We start from the raw sequence: 24889 nt of genomic DNA on the forward strand, positions 1-24889 counted from the left end.
TGATTGCTTCCCGTGAAGTTTCACTGTGTTGTTTTAAGTTTTCAGGTCAAACAATTATCCGCTCAACAACACAAGCTCTATTTTTCGGTTCTCTATAGTATTCTTTCAATTAGATCTGTTTTGCCTTGTCCCTGAGTGGCCGTGACAGTCCTTTCAAACTTTATCGGCCCTCTTTCTGCTGGCATTCTTCAGCAGTTCCCTTCTCTTCTACTCCTGTCTGCATGTGTTCTTGAATCCATTAATCGTTCCTGCCTGCACAATGTGAACCCCAGCAGATAATTACAGTAATTAAACCAATTAGGCAGCATATGGAACGAGAGTTAACATGCCCCGAGGACACTGAGGTCTGCTATTCATCCCCTGCATGAGCCTCTGCTGAGGTGGTCCCCATATCTGGCACTGCTTAAGGAAGGGGCCGGGGAAATTGCTTCAACCCAATTTTGGATTAAAGCAATTTCCTTTTAGCTGAGCCTTGAATACGGTGTTGCAGATGTATGCTGCTGGCCTGCTGCAAGAGAGGACTTCAAACAAAGGAGGGCAACGTTAAGACAACTGAGAAAAAGAGATATGAATAGGCCATCCCTCTTTCAACAGCATATTGATTTCAACGGCATATTTTATGCTTCATGCTCAGATAAATATGTTTTTATTATATTAACCTACGTAAAGGGATCTAATTACTTATTACAGTGATTATTACATGGCTCTCTGTAATACTTGATCGTGATTCGTCAATCAGACCAATTCAGTTCCGGTCCTCTTTACTTTACTTTACTGTTTATTTTTACAGGGACAATGCACCATTAAGAGTATTTGCACCAGAGTTAGCTAACAGTTTACATCTGCTGTCCCTGGGCAGGTTAATCAAATAAAATAACACACAATATTACATATACACCACATAAAACATCACAATACATATGTCCAGGAATTTAAGATTAATGAAATTAGTAGCCTATATAAAAACAAAGAATTTACAACAAAGTCAGTATAGCAGATTTGTTCTTATAGTAGCCAGTGCTTACGCTTGGTTTTGAAAACTGTGAAGCTATATCAATGCTTCGGATGTTTATGGGTAAGGAATTCCATATCCCCACTACTCTAACCGAAAAAGCTGTGTGACCAAAGGCTGTTCTTCTATACTGCGGTACCAAGTCTCCCCTAGCAGGTCTAGTCATACCAGCACTTCCGTTATGGGCCAGGCGTCCCTTAAGAAGAGGGGGAGCAAGATTATGGATAATTTTGTACATCAGGCATACATCAGTGCAAAATACAAAATTGTTAAAATTGGTTGAGCGGCGTTCCAAAAAAAATTTTTCTGCAGGATACATCGTTAAGTAGGATGCATGAAATTATCCCTTTATACGAATGCCTACTTCCATAGTATGTGACAAAACAATGGCTGCGTCCGAAAGCTTAAAAGTGATGCCTTTAGAGGATGCATTCCCAGGCAGGATTAAGAAGACATCAAGGCTTGAGATACCTTCATCTGATCGATTTTTAAAGGCAGCATAGATGTATCCTTCGCTGCCTATGATATCCCACAAACCTTTGCGTTCAATTCTGTGGCAGTTATGCTAAAAAATAAAGATGGCGTCTGAAAGGTGTGGTTGGTGGTCAGTTTGTGTGTAAATGTACATTTTTGACCAATGTTTTGACTTTTGATGTCATTTCTTGTGAGAAATTAGTATTGTAGGAATTCAATATTTGCTTTGTTATCACCAAAGCTCTCTGTTTTGTACTTTATTAAACTAGTTGCCTGACAGGGCGGTGAGGCAACAAGTCAGCTGCCAAAGCTTCCAGATGCAGCCAGTACCAAGTAGTATGTCCGAATTAATATATTCATAAAACATTGCCTGTCTAAAAAGGATGCAAGGAAAGAAAATGAGGACAGATTAGTTCATAGCACTGATTCATTAAGGAAAGAAAGAGTAATTGAATCATTCACAGCCGATTTATTCCAAACAGATGATTCATTCAGGAACAGAACTTCACCACTGTGTTATGTTTGTTTGAAGATGGGCAAACAGTTTATTCTGATATGTCTTCATGTGGAACTTTTGTCGCTGGCAGAACAAAACTATGTAACTGGTAATATTGTGTGTAAAATGGTACTCAATTACTGTTGTATAAACAACATCACATTCACAATCGTGAATGTCAGCACAGCTCTTGCTCGTGTAGTAGCCTACTAACGTTAAATAATGACCGAAATGTATGGCTGTTTCACTGACCTACTACTGTGAAATTAATATTTTATTTTAATATATTTATTTATTTGGTAAGTGTTCTCATAAAAAAGCATGTAATGGTGCAGTTGTATTTACAATTTGTTTGGCCAATTTTCAATGGCTAAAACCAGTCATTTCTATCCAAGCTGCTATTGAAAATAGATTTTTTGCCTGCAGAATTTCGCTAATGTGCACTTGGCTGTCATTATCGAAATAAAGCCCTTCAGGCTGATACCAGACATCAGCTTCGTATCATGAGATACATGTGATGTCACCATCTTCCTTTCATGTTTCTGTTTTTACTCTGAAATGGCTCTTTAACACAAAAGTACACTGGCTTTCTTGTGCTGATATTATGATCTTGATTCTTCATGAGCTAAATTCTTGTGGTGCTGCAACACATTTGTCCTGAAGCATTTAAACCCTTAAAAATGAGATTTGTCAAGTTTAAGTTTTCTTATGTTACAGCACAAGATTTACTGCCATAAAAACAGTTTAGGTTAACAGTATTAGCCAAGAAACAGGAATGGACTGGAAACTAGATCCCTCCTCTGCTTCTTCTCTTCCTGACAGGCTTTTGCAAGCACTGGACCAAACCTCTACAGGGAGAAGTTCGGCATCAGTAGAAATGACAAGAAATGCCACATGCAGATCATATCTGTGAATCCACCTTTCAGCATTTTCTTTGGAGCAGATAAAGAATGTGGAGGGTTTTCTCTTCGACAGCAACAAGTGGGGGGTCTCAGAGGATTTGCTCGCAGCAGCAGGTGAGGCGGGTGAGGCGGGTGAGATTATCTTTGTCTGAAGTGTGAGAACAGCAGACAGTGGGAGGGAGTCAACAGTAGTGGGAACCTGCTGAGCTGGTGCTGTGGAGCAGGGAAGGGCCTTTACAGCGGAAAACACTGGACAGGAAGAGCAGATCAGGTTTCTGATGGATTGAAGCTGTAAATGCGTGAGATTTTGATCAATAATGACTTCTGGCATATGGAAAATACAATACTTTGAACAAATGACATGGAATTTATGGGTTTGTGGTGATTTATTAGGGCAAGAATGTGTTGTTACAAAGCACCAGCATTGGAAATCCCCTAGCGTCGCCCTTCAAGGCTGATGTTGAATTTAAGTGACACACATTTGTCATGTTTTAAGATGCTCATAAAAAGAAAAATAGGTAATGTCTAACAGCTTCTTTGGTAGTCATTGAATATTTAATCTTTTTTTTTTTTTGGTAGACCTTTGTCCTGCGGATTACTCAAAAGTCAAAAACACATTTTTTTTGGTGTGGTGTCTATTTATTTATTTGTAAAATATTTGATTATATTATTATTTATCATTTATTAAATATCATCTTGCGTAAACATAATTTTCATTCAATTCTGTTCTGTTATTCAAAAGTGCACATTTTGTTTGCACCTTCAATGTTGTTTGTGTAGATTATTCAACCTTTTTTTATTTTTTAATTAAAGTCAAATTATTATTATTATGTTTAACAGGATCTTTTTAAAATACACTATTTTGTAATTAAAGCTAGACTGCAACAAATATTTAGACATTTTTAAAACATCCTCTGACTGCATCTCTTCTTAAAGGAGTTAACCTTATGTCTCAGGCCACTGCACTGCACTGCGTAAAGCGTACAGTCCAGCCTCTCCAGGGGAATAACCACTGACAACTCATAAAATGGATTATTGCTTTAGATATGTTATTTATGGTGACAGAAGTATGTAAACTGTATGGAGACAGAGAGAAGAAAAACACTGAGCCAAAGACCTCCAAAGTCAGCAGCCCAAAATAAAATCAGTGGTGTTGAGTGTGTTGTTGTGAGTGACGGGATCAAACTGACAAGTCCCACGGGAAAGGAATTTTTTTTCTTGTACCAAAGTGAACAAAACTGTTTGTGTTTTTAATAACAGAATTTTTTTTTGATACAGCAAAGCAAATTTGTACTTTCATAGAAAAGCTGTTTGTCAAGAGCAGAGAAATACAAAGTTCTGTCTTGAAACTCTAGAAGACACAAGCTGATATTCTTAACTCAATCTGTTGCAATCACATCATTCTCTGTAGGGCACAGCTGATTGGTTCCTGCTGTATCAGTAGCCAATGAGCTCGCTGCTCAACCTTCAAACACAGGTCAGCATTTCCTGTAGCAGTTCAGCGCACTTTCAGAAACCCTCCACCCTCCCCAGCTCCACCTATAGTAGATCTGCTACGGGTAATTCATGTATGCTAAATTGTACAGCAGCAGCATGTCTTACTTGCTCACCACTGAGTGTTGTGTATGTTTTGACAGTAGCAAGTCCCGTACTTGATCTGCAGCAGCAGCAGCAGCGTAGCAGATCTATTCTGCCAAGACCAAACATATCAACATTGTCATATCCATTTCCATTCCAAACACCCTTGAGAGTTTTCATGACAGACTAGGGTGTAACGATACCCTCATGTCACGATTCAATACATACCACGATACTGAACTCACGATATTATTGCGATACTCCAAGACATATGGTAAAAGGTTAACAAAAAATGTATTGTTGATTAAAATGCTAAATTTGGTATTACATTGGGTGTGGAAATAAATAGGAAATAAATAGGACATTGCACAGGACAATGGTGACACCAGAATAAAAATGTTCATGATTCTGAAGCTGAAAATACAGAATTATTTTTAGAAGAATATGCTTGCACTGTGTCACAGATTAGATATATTTAAAATATAGGACACTTTTTACTGGTAGAAGACATTTGGCATTATCAGGACCCGCAAATATTCCCCCATTGCATTATTATACATTGTTTAATAGTAATGTCACTAAAACTCTGTAAACTTGAAATTTTTCTCACAGTAATTTTCATTTTGGGTGAACTATGGACAATACAGATGCATTTTCACTCGTATGCCATTAAAGAGGAAGACTACCGTGCCTTTGAATGATACTGTACTGTTGTACTGTTGTCCTTCATTCGTATGATTAATTATTCATGATGAATCTGATTACTAGGAGAGTTAATCAGAAAAAAAAGCACATAGATGATGGTGGAAGTTGTTCAGAAGACCCTGTGGAGTCCAGGATCTGCAATTAAGCTGATGAAGCACACTAGCGTGATTTAAGTGTTCGTTTAGTTACACAAAGCCGCACACATTTGCTGTGCCCTGTTCTCCAATTATAATTCATCACTCATGTCTCAGTGTCATCGGCAAGATTATATTAGATTTTAGAGGTGGAAGCGAAAGCGACCTCTACATTTTTTCTCTTAGATGCTACAAATATGTTATGTAGATTTTCCATGCTGTGATGAAGTTGAGAAATAGATAGAGCTTGTGTGAATGGGCAGGAAAATCTGTGGGGATAGTAAGTGGCTAGTTAAATGCAGAATGGAAATTTACGTGCCCACAGAAGTCAGACGCACATGTGCAACCTCAGAGAGGGACAGAATAACCCATTTTGACATGGTGCAATTTGTGTAAATCTGTACTATTTTCACATAGAAAGTTCATTTAAATCAAGTACTCTTTTGTATCAAAAAACCTCATGAAGAAGACATGTATGTGCAGAGTGCAAGTGCATTGATTTACCACAAGGTGTCAGACTTTCTTTAAACTAAAATATTCCCTCTAGCTAAAAACAATATTCCCTCTAGCTTTGAGCTAACGCCAAAGTAGCATATGAGCAATGTTACGAGGTAAGCGAGAGATGTTTAGCAAAATAAATTATATTTGCATTGTTTAATATAAACTTTAAACAAACTTTTTTTTCTTTCTTAGAAAAATTTCGCACTGCCATTAAAAAGGGCGCAGAGTTTCCCTTGTCCAAGAACATGACTTGAGGTGATGTCAGTAAAAAACAATTTGAACAATGTTTGCTTACTGGATTACAGGTTGACAAGAAACAAAGAGAGTGAAAAGAATTTCTTTTTGAAGCCACAAGTTCAGACATGTGTCCTGCATGCTCTGAGACATAAAACCCAAGAGCATTTTCTTTTGTGATAACAAACTTAAATATTGTACAAAAATGACCAAAACAAACATTGAGCTTCTTGTTTTGTTAAATAAAATCAATAAAAATGAGCATAGTATCAAATACAGTTAAACTAGCCTATAGATTATTTTTTAATTTTATTTTTGTCTAATTTCCTCAAAGTTTGTCGTCAAACACCAATTATTCACATGCCATTAAAACAAATATTTATCATATTTACCCAGATATATAGCAACATGTTCAAACCAGAGTTGGTAATTGATTAAAATGTTGGTTGTTTGCCAATGTTTTGCTGTCTAAATCTGATCCACGCTCATAAAGGCACATTGCAGTTCTGTATTTATTATCAATGATGTTTGTCTTGCATGAATTGAACAGGAGTAAATGTAAAATTAACTTGAATGCTTAAATTCAAAGGATAATAGCTATCTCCTTTAGTGTTAAATCACAGAATACTGGAAATAATAATGGAAAGAAATAATTAATTTGTCATGGAAGTGGCACTATCTAATTCTTTGAAGATCCATGTTCATATAATTCTCAGCTCTTCCTCTGAACTGTTGTGCCATCTGCTCAAGATGTATAGTGAAAATCACATTACATAAGAAATCATTTTAATACATTGCTGTAAATTAGATATAGACTAAAGCTAATTAAAAATGGTTATATTTTATATTTTTAGCTTTCAGGATGTCTGCATGCAACTTTACCTTTGTGACACTGGAGGGCAGCAGAAATCAATAAGTAGCTACAGAAACTTCTATTCTTTTCTGCAGCTCTGGAAATGTCAGCTGTCTTGCAGAATCTTACCTGAAAAGATAATAATCATAAACCCACCTTTATATTCCATTAGGTCTGTTATATGTGTATATAAATCTTTTTCTCCTTCTCATTTAATTTTTTCCCACTTCTCATTTCTCTTTCTCATTCCAGTTCCAATTTATGTAACCTAGTGATGCGCAATCAGTACCAAATCGGTTATTGTCTGATATTCTGAATTTTTTATTTATTGTTTCCGTTTAGATATTTAATTGTGCATGCTAATGTCCCCTATTTTTATTTCATATTAATTTTTCATACTGTACATGTACATATAATGTTGTGATGCCTAAATTCACCTGTAGCATTTAAAATTAATTATCTTAGTTTTTGTTATATTTTTTTTTCAGTTTACGTTGGCTAAATTGTGTTGAATTTTAATATGAGCCATTATTCATAACATGAAAATAATTATGGGCTTATTATCGCTGTCTGTCAGATTTTAATACCAGTGCATCCCTAATGTAACCTCAATGAAAGGTAATAATTTCAGTATGCAGATGGTGTGAAAGTTGGGTCTGAGAGAGAAAATGAGAGCAGAAGGGGGAGGAGAAGAGAGGGGAGGAAGGGAGGGACTGAGTGCACACAGTCAGTGTGCTGTTTCTCCCCACTTCTCTCTCTTTCCCTCTCCTCACTTCCATCCACACTTAAGAAACAGTGCTTGGATGGACACCGAATCCCTTTTTTTCCTCCAGTCTTTTTCCTAGTTCCCTCATTTCTCCACCTCTATCCTCCAGTTGGCTCTCTCTGCCTGTTCTACTCCCCTTTCTTCCAAACACGCAGTTATCTCTCTCTCTCACTGTCGCTAATTTTTCCCCGTGTCCCCGCTCTCTGTCAGCATGGTGAACAGATAACTGCAAAGCTGTTGAACATGGGCTCCTGCTTCTGCAAAGGTCACCAAGGTCAGTCTCTTCCTGATTGTATCTGAGTATGTCTGTCTCTGTTTGTCCTGTGTCCATTAGCCTACCTGTTGGTCAGTCCGGTTATCTGTTTATCCACCTCTCTGCTTATCTCCAGCATAGAGAGCATTTTACATAATGCATGAACGTGGGGGGAAAAATCACAACATTCAAAAATAATCCAAACTGAGCACATAGTTGTGAGCGACTAAAATAAGTTGTAAATTGTTTTATTGTGTGCAGGTTTTATGCTTTATGATACTGATGCAGTTTGCTCAGCAGAAAACATGTTGCTGCTACAATGCTGATGCTTACGTACTGTACACTATAATTAAATACTACGCGGCTCTTTGGAATTCTTGAATCTGATTGGTCAATCGCTACACCCAGCGGTCCTATATTCTGCGTCCGTATCAGTCTGCTCCTCCCTCGAAATCGGGTCTCCATCAACTAGGGTCTCCAAAACGACATACATTTAAAACATGATTTTTTAGTTCAGTTTAATTCAATTTAAAGTGTAGGCTAGGTGTATATATACACTCACCTAAAGGATTATTAGGAACACCTGTTCAATTTCTCATTAATGCAATTATCTAATCAACCAATCACATGGCAGTTGCTTCAATGCATTTAGGGGTGTGGTCCTGGTCAAGACAATCTCCTGAACTCCAAACTGAATGTCAGAATGGGAAAGAAAGGTGATTTAAGCAATTTTGAGCGTGGCATGGTTGTTGGTGCCAGACGGGCCGGTCTGAGTATTTCACAATCTGCTCAGTTACTGGGATTTTCACGCACAACCATTTCTAGGGTTTACAAAGAATGGTGTGAAAAGGGAAAAACATCCAGTATGCGGCAGTCCTGTGGGCGAAAATGCCTTGTTGATGCTAGAGGTCAGAGGAGAATAGGCCGACTGATTCAAGCTGATAGAAGAGCAACTTTGACTGAAATAACCACTCGTTACAACCGAGGTATGCAGCAAAGCATTTGTGAAGCCACAACACGCACAACCTTGAGGCGGATGGGCTACAACAGCAGAAGACCCCACCGGGTACCACTCATCTCCACTACAAGTAAGAAAAAGAGGCTACAATTGGCAAGAGCTCACCAAAATTGGACAGTTGAAGACTGGAAAACTGTTGCCTGGTCTGATGAGTCTCGATTTCTGTTGAGACATTCAGATGGTAGAGTCAGAATTTGGCGTAAACAGAATGAGAACATGGATCCATCATGCCTTGTTACCACTGTGCAGGCTGGTGGTTGTGGTGTAATAGTGTGGGGGATGTTTTCTTGGCACACTTTAGGCCCCTTAGTGCCAATTGGGCATCGTTTAAATGCCACGGCCTACCTGAGCATTGTTTCTGACCATGTCCATCCCTTTATGGCCACCATGTACCCATCCTCTGATGGCTACTTCCAGCAGGATAATGCACCATGTCACAAAGCTCGAATCATTTCAAATTGGTTTCTTGAACATGACAATGAGTTCACTGTACTAAAATGGCCCCCACAGTCACCAGATCTCAACCCAATAGAGCATCTTTGGGATGTGGTGGAACGGGAGCTTCGTGCCCTGGATGTGCATCCCACAAATCTCCATCAACTGCAAGATGCTATCTAGTGAGTAGCTGTTTAGGCTACATTATCGCTTACATAATGGCCGTCTTTCTACGGGATTTATTTGAGTTATTTGTTGCAAAATTTGCATGCCACCTTTAGATAACAACCGATTCTGAGAAGTTTCCTCTGAGCACCAGAGGGAAAATATTCTGTTCTTATTTGTATCATATCATCTCATCTGAATAAGACCAGTGTATTATGGTAAGGCAGGCTGCGAGACAGTTCAATCTGAATACACAGGTGTTATGTCTCAGTATTTACAAATGGAGTCTAAGGTAAGAGGTGACATTTTATCCTCAAGGTGTCCTCCAAGGAAATGACACCAATGAAGTGGATAATTTGTAAAGCCCAGGGAGCAAAGGGTAGAGTTTGTTTGTCTGAGCCTGTGAGGGTTAGAAGGTCCAGAGCACCGTAGCTATGGCTTGCGAAATGCCAGGGTCAAAACTACATGTATAATGCATATGTGATATGGATGGAGTTTCACCGTGATGAATGGGAGGTGGGTTTTAGAGGGGGAGACACGCATGATGTGTGACATTGTAAAGGTCACACATTGTCAGTTGATACCTGTTGGTAAATAATATGCTGGCGGGTGCCTGAAGCTCCACAGGTCTGAGATTAGCTGTCCTCTTTGAGGTCTAACCTCAATGAGATGTGGCCAGTGACGAAAAACGTGCTCTTGAACATTGGGGATCCCCAGGGAGGTGTTGTCAAGACAATCTCTTGTTCCCATGGAAACATGAGTGCAACAGGAGAGTGTCCCGTCCATCCACTCCAGATAAAACTCAATGCACACTGCCACATGCACGCACACTGTTGGAAAGATAAATTAAATAAACAGTTATTTACAATTAATAGCATTATATTTTGTCCCTCTAGAGCTGCAAAGTGGCCAGCAACACCCCATGGAAGAGCTTCACTCATACGCTGAAGGACAGCCCATCTTCAAGGTGTGTTTTCTCACAAAAATCAAGAATTTTCATCCTGTCGTATATGTATAAATGGATCGATTTCAATGATACATGGGAGTTCTTTCACACTCTGAATGTGTAAGATCTGATAAAAGTGACTTGTTAGGTGTAATTAGCACCTATGTGATTCTCTCTGTTGCTTGCAAATGTGATATTCTGAAAGGTTGTATTTGGTATGGTAGGCTGTCATATGTGCTTCCCGTCTTGTCATGTTATTCAGGGTAACCATCAGCCCTACAATGGCAGCATGTCAGATAAAAGGAGCAGCAGCGGGTATGACATCGGAGAATTGGCTACATCTTCCCTGCTGGGTGAGGAGCAAAGAGCACTTATTAGACACCGTCACACTGTGTGTTGTTTTGCTAGGGTTTTGCTATCGTTCAGAATCATTCATCTGAATCAGAAGAGCAGTCGACCTTTACAGAAGCTTGCTAATGTAATTTCCCTCTGCCTGCATATCTCTCATTTATGAACAGTCTCTCTCTCTCTCTCCCTCCCTCTCTCTCCTTCTCTAGTGCCTCTTTTGCCACCTGTTTTTTTTTCTGACTGTGTTTTTGCTTGACTTCTCCAGGCCCACTCTCTTCAGGAAGTTAATTACAGAGACTAATAATGTGTTATGGGTTTTTAAGCTTTTCCAAAGAACATTTTTGATCATTTCAGTCTAATTATAAATGCAGTCACCAGCCGATGAATATGTATAATGAGCAAAAAAGAACCACAAATCTCAGCTCAACCAAAAAAATAAATAAATAAATAAAAAAATAGAGCTAGAAATGAACTGCTTGTGTAAAAATGCTATTAGAAAAATTAATTTATAAAATACATGTCATGGGTTTTGCAAATCATTACTATATTCAGTAATAAGTTTTTAAGGACTTGCATGATAATTATGCACTCAGTTTTCCAGTGTAGAAATGTTTCTTTCCACTAGTACATTTGGTACAAAAAATACAGCCTGAAAGGAGGTGCTTAACCTTCAGAAAATGTTAATTAACATCAGGATGTCATAAAAATTGTAATGTGAGCTACTATATTTCCTTTTAATTTTATATGATATTTGCATTTTTTAGCTCTTTCACCAAAAGTTGGGGCATGTCTTAATATAGTTTAAAACTAGAGCTGTCAAATCGATTTATCGCGATTAATCACATCTAACAGTTTGTAACAAAAGTTTGTAAATATATATTATGTGTGTGTTTGTGTGTATGTGTAAATATATTTCCAAACTTTTATATTAGATGTGATTAATTGCGATTAACAGATTTGGTAGCACTATTTAAAACATATTTATAATTTAATAAAAAAATTAAAAAATTAACACCCCCACACACACACTTTGCCATAATGGGTAACAGAACTGAAAATGTACCTCACATCAAAATTTACCCTATATCACCCAGTAAGTGGTGATTTAGTTTGGGACCAAATGTTGATTTGTAGTTAATAAATTAATAAAACAAAGTAATATTGTTTGAATATATAAAACCTTTTTTCTTCCAATAACTTGGGTAAAGCTTAATAAGCTTTTTTTTTTAAACATTTTTTATTACTTCAACAAATTGAAAACCAATTCAGCAGATCGTGTCAAATTTATGACATTGTTTTATGATTTAATTGTTGGACACAATTGTGAATATCAAGACCTCTGAGGTGCTAAAGGCCAAAATCACCAATTTAAGGGGAATGATACTGTTTAAAACAAGCCTTTTTTATGCTAGGCTAGTTTTATGTTAGATAATCTTAATATCCAAACAGAAAATATGGAATTTGTGCCTCTTTTTTCTTTTCTTTTTTTAAAGCCATGGGGCACCAAAGTGTAATGCATTTAAAGTGTCCTCTAGTCTCTGCTTTTAGACACTAATCCTAAAAAGCTGTTCAGTTTTTGATGACTTGGAGAGAATAAGCTTGATTTATCCGTTCTCACCTTTTCCCCCTCTTTAGCAGAACCTCTTCATATCGTTCCCTCTTTTCATTTCTTTTAATATTGATTTGCACCCATGCTAATCCCTCCAATCTCTTTAGGACTACTTGCCACTTTTAAAGACCACATCACTAAGCCCACAGCGATGGCCCAGGGCCGAGTCGCCCACCTGATTGAGTGGAAGAGCTGGGGAGGGGAGGCGGCGTCTAGAGGGGGCTGGTGTGGAGGATGGGGAGGTGTGGGAACCGCACTGCAGGAGGACGAGCAGCTCTACTCCCACCTCACTGATGAACTCAAAGAAGCACGCTTTGCTGCGGGTGAAACAGCATTTATATATTTAACATGTAGCTACCAAGTTTCGAACATACCTCTAACCCTAAGTATAAAACTTCAGCCCTGCATAAAAGTATATACGGTAATACCTCGTTTGTTATATAATGCTCCTCACAAATTCATAATAATATAATATTTATTTAAAGGTTAAATGCTTCTTGATAGGACACGAGTGAGAAAAGTAGAGTAGGTAGTTTCTTCTTTTTTTCTGGTACTCTTTGTATCTGTGACCTTTTATCTCTTTTTGCCTGACTCAGGTGTGGCGGAGCAGTTTGCTCTGGCTGAGGCAGCGATGAATGCCTGGTCCACACAGGACATTGAAAATCAAACCACAGCCAGCACAATCCCATTACAAGGTAATGATAGCACTGTCGATATCCCCAAACTCAAAGCTGCAATACCCAAATAGATGTGACCAGGGTCCAAAATTAACACAGCACACAAACTAGCTATTGTGAGTAAATACAATTTGCCAGTGAGCTTGTGATTTTATAGGAACTACAATATAATACATGGCTTACATCAGATTGTAACAATGATCTGAATCGAATCATCGAATCATGCCAATGTTAGTGACATGAAGCTGGAAAAAAAAATCAAGGCCCTGGAAAGTTTTGGAAAGTAAACACACATAGATACAGGTCCTTGAATGTGCTTGAATTTATTTTGTGTAAGAAGTTTTCTGGAAAAATCCATATTATTGCCTCCGTTCGGATGAAAGTGTGTTTCGCCAACACTTCGTGGCCTATGCACACTAGCTAGCTTGATTTACGTTAGTTACACGTATTTACGCGTTAAGTGTTTCGCGCGTGAGTTGCTTTGTGTTGTACTTTGCGATGACGTTCACGGTCGTACGAAACTACTACGATGGAACCTCGACGTTTGTTGTTGAACACAACACATGTGTCCCCACATTAAGTCCTGAATTTGAGGGTATTGGACCTCGAAAGTCCTTGAAAGGTCCTTGAATTCAAAGTTAACCAAGGTGTTGGAACCCTGAGAGAGATTTAGACTCTTTATATATGATGCTGTGAGAGACACACTATGAACTGCGGCTAGATAATTTCATTATTATAGGAAATAAAGCATATTATTTGAATACAAAAATAATGCAAAATACAGTTTCATGTTTGGAAAGAAATTTCTGGTAGAGGTGTTAAAAAGTTAATTTTAGACCCTACATGTAACCATGCTGAAATGATCAGCTTCACTGGTCACCAGTATGTTAGCCATGTTAGCTGGTCCATGTGAAAATATACTGGCTATTCTGGTCCACTAGCAAGACCAAGATCAGCTAAACCAGCCTGAATGTAAATAAACTGTTTTTGAAGAAGTATCATTTAAAGTGCCCCTATTATGCTATTTTAAAGTTTCCTAATGTTGTTGTGGAGTCTCCTACATCAGGTTTACATGCCTCAAAGGTAAAAAAAACTGTTTAATTTTCTCATAATATACATTTGCACATCACCAAATTTTTCAATGATTCTCAAACGACTCGTCAGATGAATCAGTCTCTCTAAATCCCTCTTTTCCGCGAGCTACTCTGCTCTGATTGGCCAGACAGCTCGGCCTGCTGTGATTGGTCTACCGCGTACAGCGTGTGTGTCGAAAACAAAAACGCCCATTGCCATAACAACGTGAGCTCTGCGTGTCCTGAGGCTTCCTACACCGTAAACTAAACACAGTAACGAACAATGACATCGATTTTACCATATCAATCTTAGCGCGAGTCCGATGATTAAACACTGGAAGAGTCTCTTGAAGTAGTTATTCAATCCGAACCTCCATCGCAAGAACGACTCGAGCAGGATGTTTCTCAGTGATACACTGCTCAGTTTGAGGTACATTATGAGATGTTGCAACTGTAATTCCTCACCATTAGCATTAACAAGTGCATGTCCATCAACAAACCGTATTTTTCTCATTTATTGCAGTGAACATGTGGAAACTGTATCAATAACCGTTCATGTCATGTTTTGTCTTGTGCTGTGTTGCATGCAGCTTGTGTTTATCACTGGCTGCATGCTTTCATGTTGTCATGTTTTGTGTGAACACTTGGCTTATGAGTGTACTCATTGGCTGCGTGTTGTCTTGTTGTGGGTTAGCACATGGCTTGTGATTTGTTTTACTGGCCATGTGCTTGTGTTTTTGTCCTGTTTGGTGTGAGCACATGGCTTGTCATGTAAATTTCCTTGTGCCATGTGCTGTCGATTGTCTAGCCCCTCCCATCTTGTTACCTGATTATTGATTAATTTGCCCCACCTGTCCATTAGCACCTCAATGCAGTACATGAGATCCACGAGGAGTCGGATCAAGATCCAAGGGGTGGAGATGGGTAGGATTAGGGGTGGGTTTTGGGATCAGGGGGCGGAGATGGGTAGGTTTAGGTATATGTTAGGTGGGAGGAGTTGGATCTGGATCCGACTCCTCCCCGTGGATTTCATGTTCTACAGTGAGGACCATCTCCACCTGTCCTCCCTCGTTATCTGCTTTGTTTGCTCTTCCTATTTATTCTCCTTGTGTTTTCAGTCCCGTGCTGGTTCGTCGTCGTAATTCTACCTTGTATGTGCCTCCTGTCTGTTTTCTAGCCTAGCCTAGTCAAGTCTGTCTTGTTTTCCCCCTCGGGGTAGTTTTTGTTGTCTGTTTTGTTTTATTTTATTAATAAAGAATCCCTCGTTTCCTGCACTTGAGTCTTCGCCTCATCTCCTCAACCCCAAACCCTGACAACAACTGATTAGCAGAAGTATTTCAGTAAGACAGTAATAATGTGAGTTAGCCAGTTAGCAGGAGACCTACACAATATAAAACTCAAAACTAAGTATTTTGAACACCATCTTTCTAGAGCAAGCGGTTTGCGAATCCTGCATTGAACGCAGAGATTTGAGAAGTTGTCAGTAAACTAAAGGGAACACAGCAAAAGTTTAGGATTATACTGCTGTGGTATCATGGTAATGATGAATTTTATCCACTGATTCTTCACATCCTCGTCCTTGAGCAGTGAAAAAAACTGGCTTTACCTTCACATTGTAGAGCACAGCGTCTTCTCGACATGATGCTGTCCAGTATCCACAGGAATCAGCTGCCGGTTTGAGGGGGTTCAAGTTTTCCCTGGTGTGTGGACGTCACAACGAAACGGCTTATGACTTGTTTGAAAAACAATTCATTTCATTGACTCAGAGTCGACTCTTACTTTTGAAAGACAATAACTTTATATACGGTGCACTTTCAGATTTGAAACTTTGCAGGATCTTTTCATTCACTTAGAACTATGTTACACACTACATGAAAGATCTTTTTCAAAAATCCATAATAGGGGAACTTTAAATTACTCTGTATATATTATATTCATATTCACAGCCCTTGATTAAAAGTAGAACAGTACTTATGGAGGTTTTTAGCCCCTTTCACACAGCAATCCCGCTAAATTACTGTAAAATGACCAGAATTACTTTTCCGGTAAATACACAAACACAAGCAACAGTGTTCCTTCTTTTTACAGGTAAGATTCACACATCAATATCAAAATACGGATAAACTCTGCGATATCAATAATGGGAAATGACCTTTAAACGTTGAGCCGTTTTCTTCATCCACCTGGATGAGAAGTGCTTTAATTACAGTTTAAAAAAATGTTTACGCCTGAGTTGACAGGTATAAGGGGGATGATCACACAGAACCTGGTTTTACCCTTAAAAACACAAGACGCATAATAGTTACTTTAGTACTGCAGTTACTATAGTACGCAATAACTCCAGAGCCGCAGCACTGGTAATGGAAAAGAAGGCAGGGTCTTGAGTGCGAGACGTGGCGCAACGGTCAGATGTTCGTCTAGCACATGTCTACATAGAAAAACAGTTAAAAGCAGCAGAACTTACAGCTCCAACAGAGCTTTACGATTGGCCCAAAGCAAATTTCTTATGTCAGTGTGTTCTGACACTGTACTCATACTCAATTTTTGTTCACACACAGCATCATACCAGTAATTTACTGGTAATGTTACAACTTTTGAAAAGGTCCTGTTCACACATGATATCTTAACGGTAATTTACCAGTAAAGACTGTATGTGTGAAAGGGCTATTCTCACCATCTGGTTCATCTCACTTTATCCCAGCTTGTATAAAAATAGTGCTATTTCATTATGAAGGGGAACATCATGACAGCCTTGGTGTAATAAGCCCAGAACAAAGACAAATTATATGACCTGTTTAGCCAGATGAGCCAGGTTCAAAAAAACATTTTGCCCTGGTACTTTAGTTTAAGGGGCGGCAGTGGCTCAGTGGTTCATGTTGGTTGTCTACAAACCGGAAGGTTGGTGGTTCAATCCTCGGTTCCACCTGACCAAGTGTCGAGGTGTCCATGAGCAAGACACCTAACCCCAGCTGCTCCCGACGAGCTGGATGGCGCCTTGCATGGCTGCCGTCGCCCGTCGGTGTATGAATGAGTGAGTGAATGGGTGAATGTGAGGCAAATTGTAAAGCGCTTTGGTGGCCATTTACTTAGGAGTCTTACAGTTGAATAAATGACTACAAAACAGAAATGTCTGAATGTGTCTGGGACATGATGACTCATGGATCAAGCAAATCAGAGCTCTATATTGAGTTTGGGGCTTATTAGGCTTATTCATTTATGCTACAATTTTCATTCTAGAAGATGTGTGTGCTTGAGGTCTTTTTAATTTCTGCTCTCCTAAAGATGACGATATCTTCACAGACCCCGAGGGCCTCTATCTCTCTCAGTTCCTGTTGGATGGAGGGAGTCTGGGTGTTCCTCAGCACCTGTACAGAATGCACATGGATGTTGATGACACCAGTTCCCTGGCACCTTCTCATCCTCCTCAGTCTCATTCCCCCAGTCATTCTCATTCTCCGCTGGACACTCAGCGTCCTCCTCAGGAGCAGAGGATCTCGCCATCGGAAGGGCCAGTGCGACACGCAGACAGCATCTCCCTGTCGGAGGATGAGGTTTTTTATAACTGAAATTTTGATGACACAGCGGAACAAAAAGAGAAAAGGTTTTTCTTCTATTCTTTGTGTTCGTTGATGAGGGAGAGACGCATATGAGGTTACGTCTGGGGTTATCGCTTTACCGTTAAAGTATGTAATAGCTACAGCTGAGCCTCTTCGACAAGCAAAGAACGCAGGGATCGTTGTACATGTGGACATGTCAATTCATTCACATATCACATTGCCTTTTGGCAAATGAAAGCCTCCGTTTGCGGTAATGATGTTGGAGATCGGATTGTAAGTTAAAGGGGTCACACTAATTATGTCTACAGGAAGGTAAAAGGATCTAAAACATAAATGCATCTAAAATCATACATTGACGTATAACTGAGTGTTTGTGGATATTTGCAGCAGCCTCTCAACATCAAAAAGAAGCGGAGACCTTTTAGTCCTATAGACTGAAGAAGAAAGAGACAAAATAAAACACGCTTTCATCTCCACAGACATTTTTTCTGGTGCATTTCCACTAAGAACGGCTCAATGGGGCTACAGGGTTAATAGGATCCTTTTGTGAGGACTCTGGAGGGTGAAAGTGACTTGTTGACCTTTGAGCAAAGCCGCAATCATTACTTGGGACAGTGAAGTGGAGATTTTAAAGATTTTTCATAATGCTAAATGTTTATATGGGGATTTTGAGTATAAAACGTCTAACGCACCAAATGACTAGATGTATCCTTAAAGCTGAAGTGTGTAATTTTGCTATCCTCATCAAATAAAAATTCCAAAATATTGACTATTTTTAAGTACATTTCCAAACACTCCCACCATCTGCTATTGGATGGAGAAAAAGATAGCCCCGCCCCAAACTCGTGCCATTGGTTGAGCCAGTGTTGCTGGTCGGAAAGACTCACAGTCAGAGCATCAAATCAACCTACAAATGGCTTGTAGTAAAAAAAAAAGGTTAATTATTATTAATTTGATTAGGTTAATTATGTAATATAATTAATAATAACCAATACCAATATTATTTATATTAATTCATATGAATGATACTCATATTAAGATGGAAAATTAGATTAAATTGATCTACAAATTAATAATATGGAATATGAGGTATAAATGATTTACTTGTAGCAATTATTTGGTTAATATGGGAACACTTTAGGGTCCTATTCTCTCTATTAACTATTTGTTTATTAGCATAAAGTGTGACCATTAATATTAGTGTAATATTAAATTGACTTATAGTAAAATGCTTAATTATTATTAATATTATATAATACTATTAAGATGTCACACTGTAAACCCGGATAAGTAGAATCTACTTAAAAAAACCAAGGTAACTCGTTGCCTTAAAATTTTTAAGTAATGAAGCATTAGTTGAATAAGTGAAGTGGATTACGTTCAATGTACTTAAGTCCATAATGGAATGGAATAGAACATTTAAGTTGAATGTACTAATGACCGAGTTACAGTAACTGAAGATACTTAGTTTAAACAATCATTCCCCACCCATTTATTTAACTCAGCTTGTTAAGTAAGCATTACTCCATTACCAATTCAACTAAATTGTATTTTCTAACTGACCCAACTTAACTTTTAAATTCCTGAAACTCAAAATATCTTTCAATCAATAGAGCCATGTAAAATACATACAACTGCAACGTTACACTGTTTCAAAACAAATTTTATTGAACATGTCTTTTTTCAGCAACAACAGAAACAAAGCCATGGCCTAATAGGTTTCTAGTGTGTAGTTTCCTCAGTGATGGCATGAAAAGAAAAAAAGTCTCTTCATCTTTATCTCCAATCATTACAATATTGTACTGCACCTCTTCATATTTGGTTGACAAACTGGCAAGATAAAACTCGGCACTTGTAAACACTGGCATCTTAACATTTATACTTGAACACTTAACATTTACATTTGGTTGACAAACTGGCAAGATGAAACTCAGCCCTGCTGAACACTGGCAGCTTAAAGGGTTAGTTCACCCAAAAATGAAAATTATGTCATTAATGACTCTCCCTCATGTCGTCCCAAGCCCGTAAGACCTCCGTTCATCTTCAGAACACAGTTTAAGATATTTTAGATTTAGTCCGAGAGCTTTCTGTCCCTCCATTGTAAATGTATGTACGGTATACTGTCCTTGTCCAGAAAGGAAATAAAGACATCATCAAAGTAGTCCATGTGACATCAGTGGGTTAGTTAGAGTGTTTTGAAGCATCGAAAATACATTTTGGTCCAAAAATAACAAAAACTACGCCTTTATTCAGCATTGTATTGTCTTCCGGTTCTATTGTGGATCCGCGTTCAGTGCCGCCGCTGACGTAAGACGCTGCTGACGTGTGTCTGGTGTGTGTGTGTGTGTGTATTCTGGTTCTGTTGTGGATCCGCGTTCAGTGACGCTGCTGACGTAAGACGCTGCTGACGTGTGTGTGTGTGTGTTCCGGTTCTGTTGTGGATCCGCGTTCAGTGACGCCGCTGACGTAAGACGCTGCTGACGTGTGTCTGGTGCGCCCGAGCTTCGTCTACAGTCTGAGGGAGACGCACGCTGGAAACAAAACAATCTTCGCAAACATGTCTAAGGATTTCCACACAGAGGAAGACTTGCATTGATTTGCCCAGCCATATTTATTTGTACCCGAATACACAGACGCACCAGACACACGTCAGCAGCGTCTTACGTCAGCGGCGGCACTGAACGCGGATCCACATCAGAACCAGAATACACACACACACACACACACACGAGACACACGTCAGCAGCGTCTTACGTCAGCAGCGGCACTGAACGCGGATCCACATCAGAACCAGAATACACACACACACACACACACACACACACACACACCAGACACACGTCAGCAGCGTCTTACGTCAGCGGCGGCACTGAACGCGGATCCACATCAGAACCAGAATACACACACACACACACACACACACACACCAGACACACGTCAGCAGCGTCTTACGTCAGCGGCGGCACTGAACGCGGATCCACATCAGAACCAGAATACACACACACACACACACACACGAGACACACGTCAGCAGCGTCTTACGTCAGCAGCGGCACTGAACGCGGATCCACATCAGAACCAGAATACACACACACACACACACACACACACACACACACCAGACACACGTCAGCAGCGTCTTACGTCAGCGGCGGCACTGAACGCGGATCCACATCAGAACCAGAATACACACACACACACACACACACACACACCAGACACACGTCAGCAGCGTCTTACGTCAGCGGCGGCACTGAACGCGGATCCACATCAGAACCAGAATACACACACACACACACACACACACACCAGACACACGTCAGCAGCGTCTTACGTCAGCGGCGGCACTGAACGCGGATCCACATCAGAACCAGAATACACACACACACACACACACACACACACACCAGACACACGTCAGCAGCGTCTTACGTCAGCGGCGGCACTGAACGCGGATCCACATCAGAACCAGAATACACACACACACACACACACACACACACACACACACCAGACACACGTCAGCAGCGTCTTACGTCAGCGGCGGCACTGAACGCGGATCCACAACAGAACCGGAAGACAATACAATGCTGAATAAAGGCGTAGTTTTTGTTATTTTTGGACCAAAATGTATTTTTGATGCTTAAAAACATTCTAACTAACCCACTGATGTCACATGGACTACTTTGATGATGTCTTTATTTCCTTTCTGGACAAGGACAGTATACCGTACATACATTTACAATGGAGGGACAGAAAGCTCTCGGACTAAATCTAAAATATCTTAAACTGTGTCCCGAACATGAATGGAGGTCTCACGGGCTTGGAACGACATGAGGGTGAGCCATTAATGACATAATTTTCATTTTTGGGTGAACTAACTCTTTAACATTTACAAATAGGCTAACAAATGTCATGTGTCCATGGAAAAACAAAAAAGTGTATGAGAATGAAAGAGAACGGGAGGGTGAAAAAAAATAAGAGAGCAGATACCTGTATGGAGAGCCCATACTCTCCCCTCCACCTATACCTCCCTTTCTCTCTCCCCCTCCCCTCCCCTCCCGTCTCTACCACATTCCTCCATCTTGGCAATTGTGAACTCGATCATTAAAGGAACACGCCGACTTTTTGGGATTTTAGCTTATTCACTGTATCCCCCAGAGTTAGATCAGTCCATACACACCCTTTTCATCTCTGTGCGAGCTGTAACTCTGTCTGACACACCCACCGCTAGCCTAGCTTAGCACAAAGACTGGAAGTAAATGGCTCCAGCTAGCATACTACTCGCAATAAGTGACAAAATAACGCCGACATTTTCCTATTTATAAATTGTGATTTGTATAGTCACAGTGTGTACAAATAACAAGGTCATATGACACACAGCACCCTTATAACAGTATACATACTGGGAACTATATTCTCAGAAAGCAAAGCACTGCTACTTGGGTGGAGTGATTAGCGCAACACTCTGAGAGAACTCTCTGCTCCTCACCACCGGGCTTCTCAGATGCTGCAAGCAAATCACTCCGCCCAAGTAGCAGTGCTTCGCCTTCTGAGAATATAGTTCCCAGTATGTATACTGTTATAAGGGTGCTGTGTGTCATATGACCTTGTTATTTGTACACACTGTGACTATACAAATCACAACATATAAATAGGAAAATGTTGGCGTTATTTTATCACTTATTGGGAGCAGTATGCTAGCTGCAGCCATTTACATCCAGTCTTTGTGCTAAGCTAGGCTAGCGGTGGGTGCGTCAGACGGAGTTATAGCACGCACGGAGATGAAAAAGGTATGTATGGACTCATCTAACTCTGGGGGATACGGTGAATAAGCTAAAGTCCCAAAAAGTTGGTGATTCCTTTAACAAAAAATGTTTCTCTGGATAAAAAAAAAGCATGTGTGAAACAGAATAAGGGTGAAAAATAAAACTTACATAAACTTAAAACAGTAGATACCCATCTAGAGACCATAGAGGAGATGCTGGATCTTACATTGCAAGCTGATTCTTGAGTGTTTGAAGTTTAGGTTTCAGATCAGTCTTACCTAAGTTCAGAAGTACCTGTTGAATAAAATCTAAAGTGTTCTCCATGTACTTTGGGTAGTTGAGATGCAGTGCATAGGTAAGTCCGAAGACAATGTACATGGCCTGGGGCAGGCTCTCAACATCCATCATAATGTTTCCCACTGAAGATGCAGTGTGGTGAAGGGACTGTGTGTGTGGAGTGATGTTTCCTGTTCATGGCAGAGGATCCCCACTGGCACATCATTGTACGAATCTTCCTCATCATCAATGTCCTGAAAAAAAGGAACAGGGCATGATCACATCAACATGACAACATAGTGCTACAAACACAGAGATGCTGTATTTCCTATAAATGCACTAGATGCATTTATTTTGTTTACAAGTTCCAGATGGAGTCTGGAGATGATGTGGGGTACTTATTGTTTACTGTTTACATCATACTTTACACACTGTAAAGTAAGGCTGTTGTAGCTAGTTCAGGGGAGAGAATTAAATTGTCACTAATCTAAATGTCTATTCTTGATAACAATTGAATTGCTACTAGTAAAAAATTTCATTTTTGATATCTGAAAAAGTATTTCTGATATCAATATTATTTCAGATATATGAAATGGCTTTCTTACTAGTAACAATCACATTCATGATATCAGAAATGAACATTGTCACTAGTGAAAATTGAATTATTGATATCAAAAATAAAGATTTTTACTAGTAAGAATTGTATTTCTGATATGTGAAGTTGAAATTCCAACTAGTAAGAAATAAATTATTGATATCAACAATTGATTTTGAATGGCAGCCTATGGTGACATTTCACTAGTGAACATACAATTACAGATATTAAGAATTATAGTTTTTACTATTTGCAATTCAATTGTTGATATCAAGATTTATAATTTTTACTAGTGAAAATGTAAATGTTGATATCAAGAATTATCATTGTTACTAGTGAAAATGTAATTCCTGATATCAAAAATTGCCATTGTTACTAGTAGAAATATTATTCCTAATATCAATAATTATAATTTTAACTAGTGAAAATTGAATTGTTGATATCAAGGATTCATATCCTGGAAATGAATAAAAGTTAAAACGGCTTGCCATAGTAGAGCAGTCTATTGTGTGACCGAGTACGCGTACCCAAACACCGCGGCGGACTCAAAGTGTAACTTACCCAAAGCGGACGGTCACGGCGGCGCAAAGCTCAATTTCTATGTCCGCGCGGACTCCGTACTCGGTGTCACACAATAGAATCCGGTTTAAAAAGGCAGCTGGGATCTGCGCCAACTTACCGGGAAGTTCGCTGGTCCGTGGTCCGTGACGCTATAGGTGTCCGGCTCAGCTCTACTTGCATTAACGTGCTGTCTGGGGGGAACATACAATTGCCGTTACTGGCGCTACTAGCTAGCTAAAGTTACCAGTGAACATATACGTTAGCTAAGAGACTGTGGGACAGAGAGCTGGTTAGCTTCCTTGTCAATAACTAGCTAAGTTATTTTTTCCCCGTTTTTTTTATAACTAAGTTAACTTAACGTTACAGTACTATAGAAATGAAACTTGATATACAGATATAACGTTAACGTTATATCTGATAGATAGACTAACGTTACTTTGAATTATATCAAAGTTTCATTTCTATAGTGTTGTCCCCATGAAAATATATAATAAATTATTTCTAAAAATGTGAGGGGTGTAAATCACTTTAGAGATATAACTTACTGCTAGCTAAGCTAACTAATTACCTCAGCTAGCAGTCGGGACTGCAACCAGTGCAGTTTTTAAAAATTTAATCAACTTACCGTTTTGTGTCTGAAAACGGTTCATTCACCGAAGGCTTCAACTTCCTTGCTAGAACGTCAGTTGACAAAAATCCAGCTGAATTATTTGTCTTGCTCTGTCTAAAAAAATTCAAAGTCATCAATACCACTCGGTCAACTCAAAACTGATATAACAACTAGATTTTTGGCGGTTGCATGGATGACGTCAATGCGTTGCTAAGAGGCGGGGCATGGCTGCAGTGTAAATGCAGACTTTCATGCTAATGAATAAAATACTTTAAAATATATATATATATATATATATATATATATTTTTTTTTTTAACTAAACAGTAACGGCAATCATACA

At 39.2% G+C, this 24889-nt stretch overlaps 1 protein-coding gene across 1 annotated transcript; it reads left to right on the top strand.

Annotated features, from left to right (window-relative positions):
* Positions 1–7639: 7639 nt before the first annotated feature.
* On the top strand, positions 7640–18086 carry fam131c (family with sequence similarity 131 member C). The gene is made up of 6 exons (XM_056268099.1): positions 7640–7929; positions 10423–10493; positions 10735–10825; positions 12537–12752; positions 13026–13124; positions 17480–18086. The coding sequence occupies exons 1-6, from the start codon at positions 7899–7901 to the stop codon at positions 17743–17745; spliced, it is 774 nt and encodes a 257-aa protein (XP_056124074.1). The 5' UTR covers positions 7640–7898; the 3' UTR covers positions 17746–18086.
* The last annotated feature ends 6803 nt before the right edge of the window (positions 18087–24889 follow it).

This window comes from Rhinichthys klamathensis, unplaced genomic scaffold, assembly GCF_029890125.1.
Source record: "Rhinichthys klamathensis goyatoka isolate OS25496 unplaced genomic scaffold, OSU_Roscu_1.1 h1tg000269l_1, whole genome shotgun sequence".
NCBI classification, from domain to species: Eukaryota; Metazoa; Chordata; class Actinopteri; order Cypriniformes; family Leuciscidae; genus Rhinichthys; species Rhinichthys klamathensis.

Coding starts and splice junctions, on each gene's coding strand:
- fam131c (XM_056268099.1), top strand. CDS start 7,899: ATGGGCTCCTGCTTCTGCAAAGGTCACCAAG. Junction 7,930..10,422: donor CTTCTGCAAAGGTCACCAAG/GTCAGTCTCTTC, acceptor TTGTCCCTCTAG/AGCTGCAAAGTGGCCAGCAA. Junction 12,753..13,025: donor AGAAGCACGCTTTGCTGCGG/GTGAAACAGCAT, acceptor TGCCTGACTCAG/GTGTGGCGGAGCAGTTTGCT.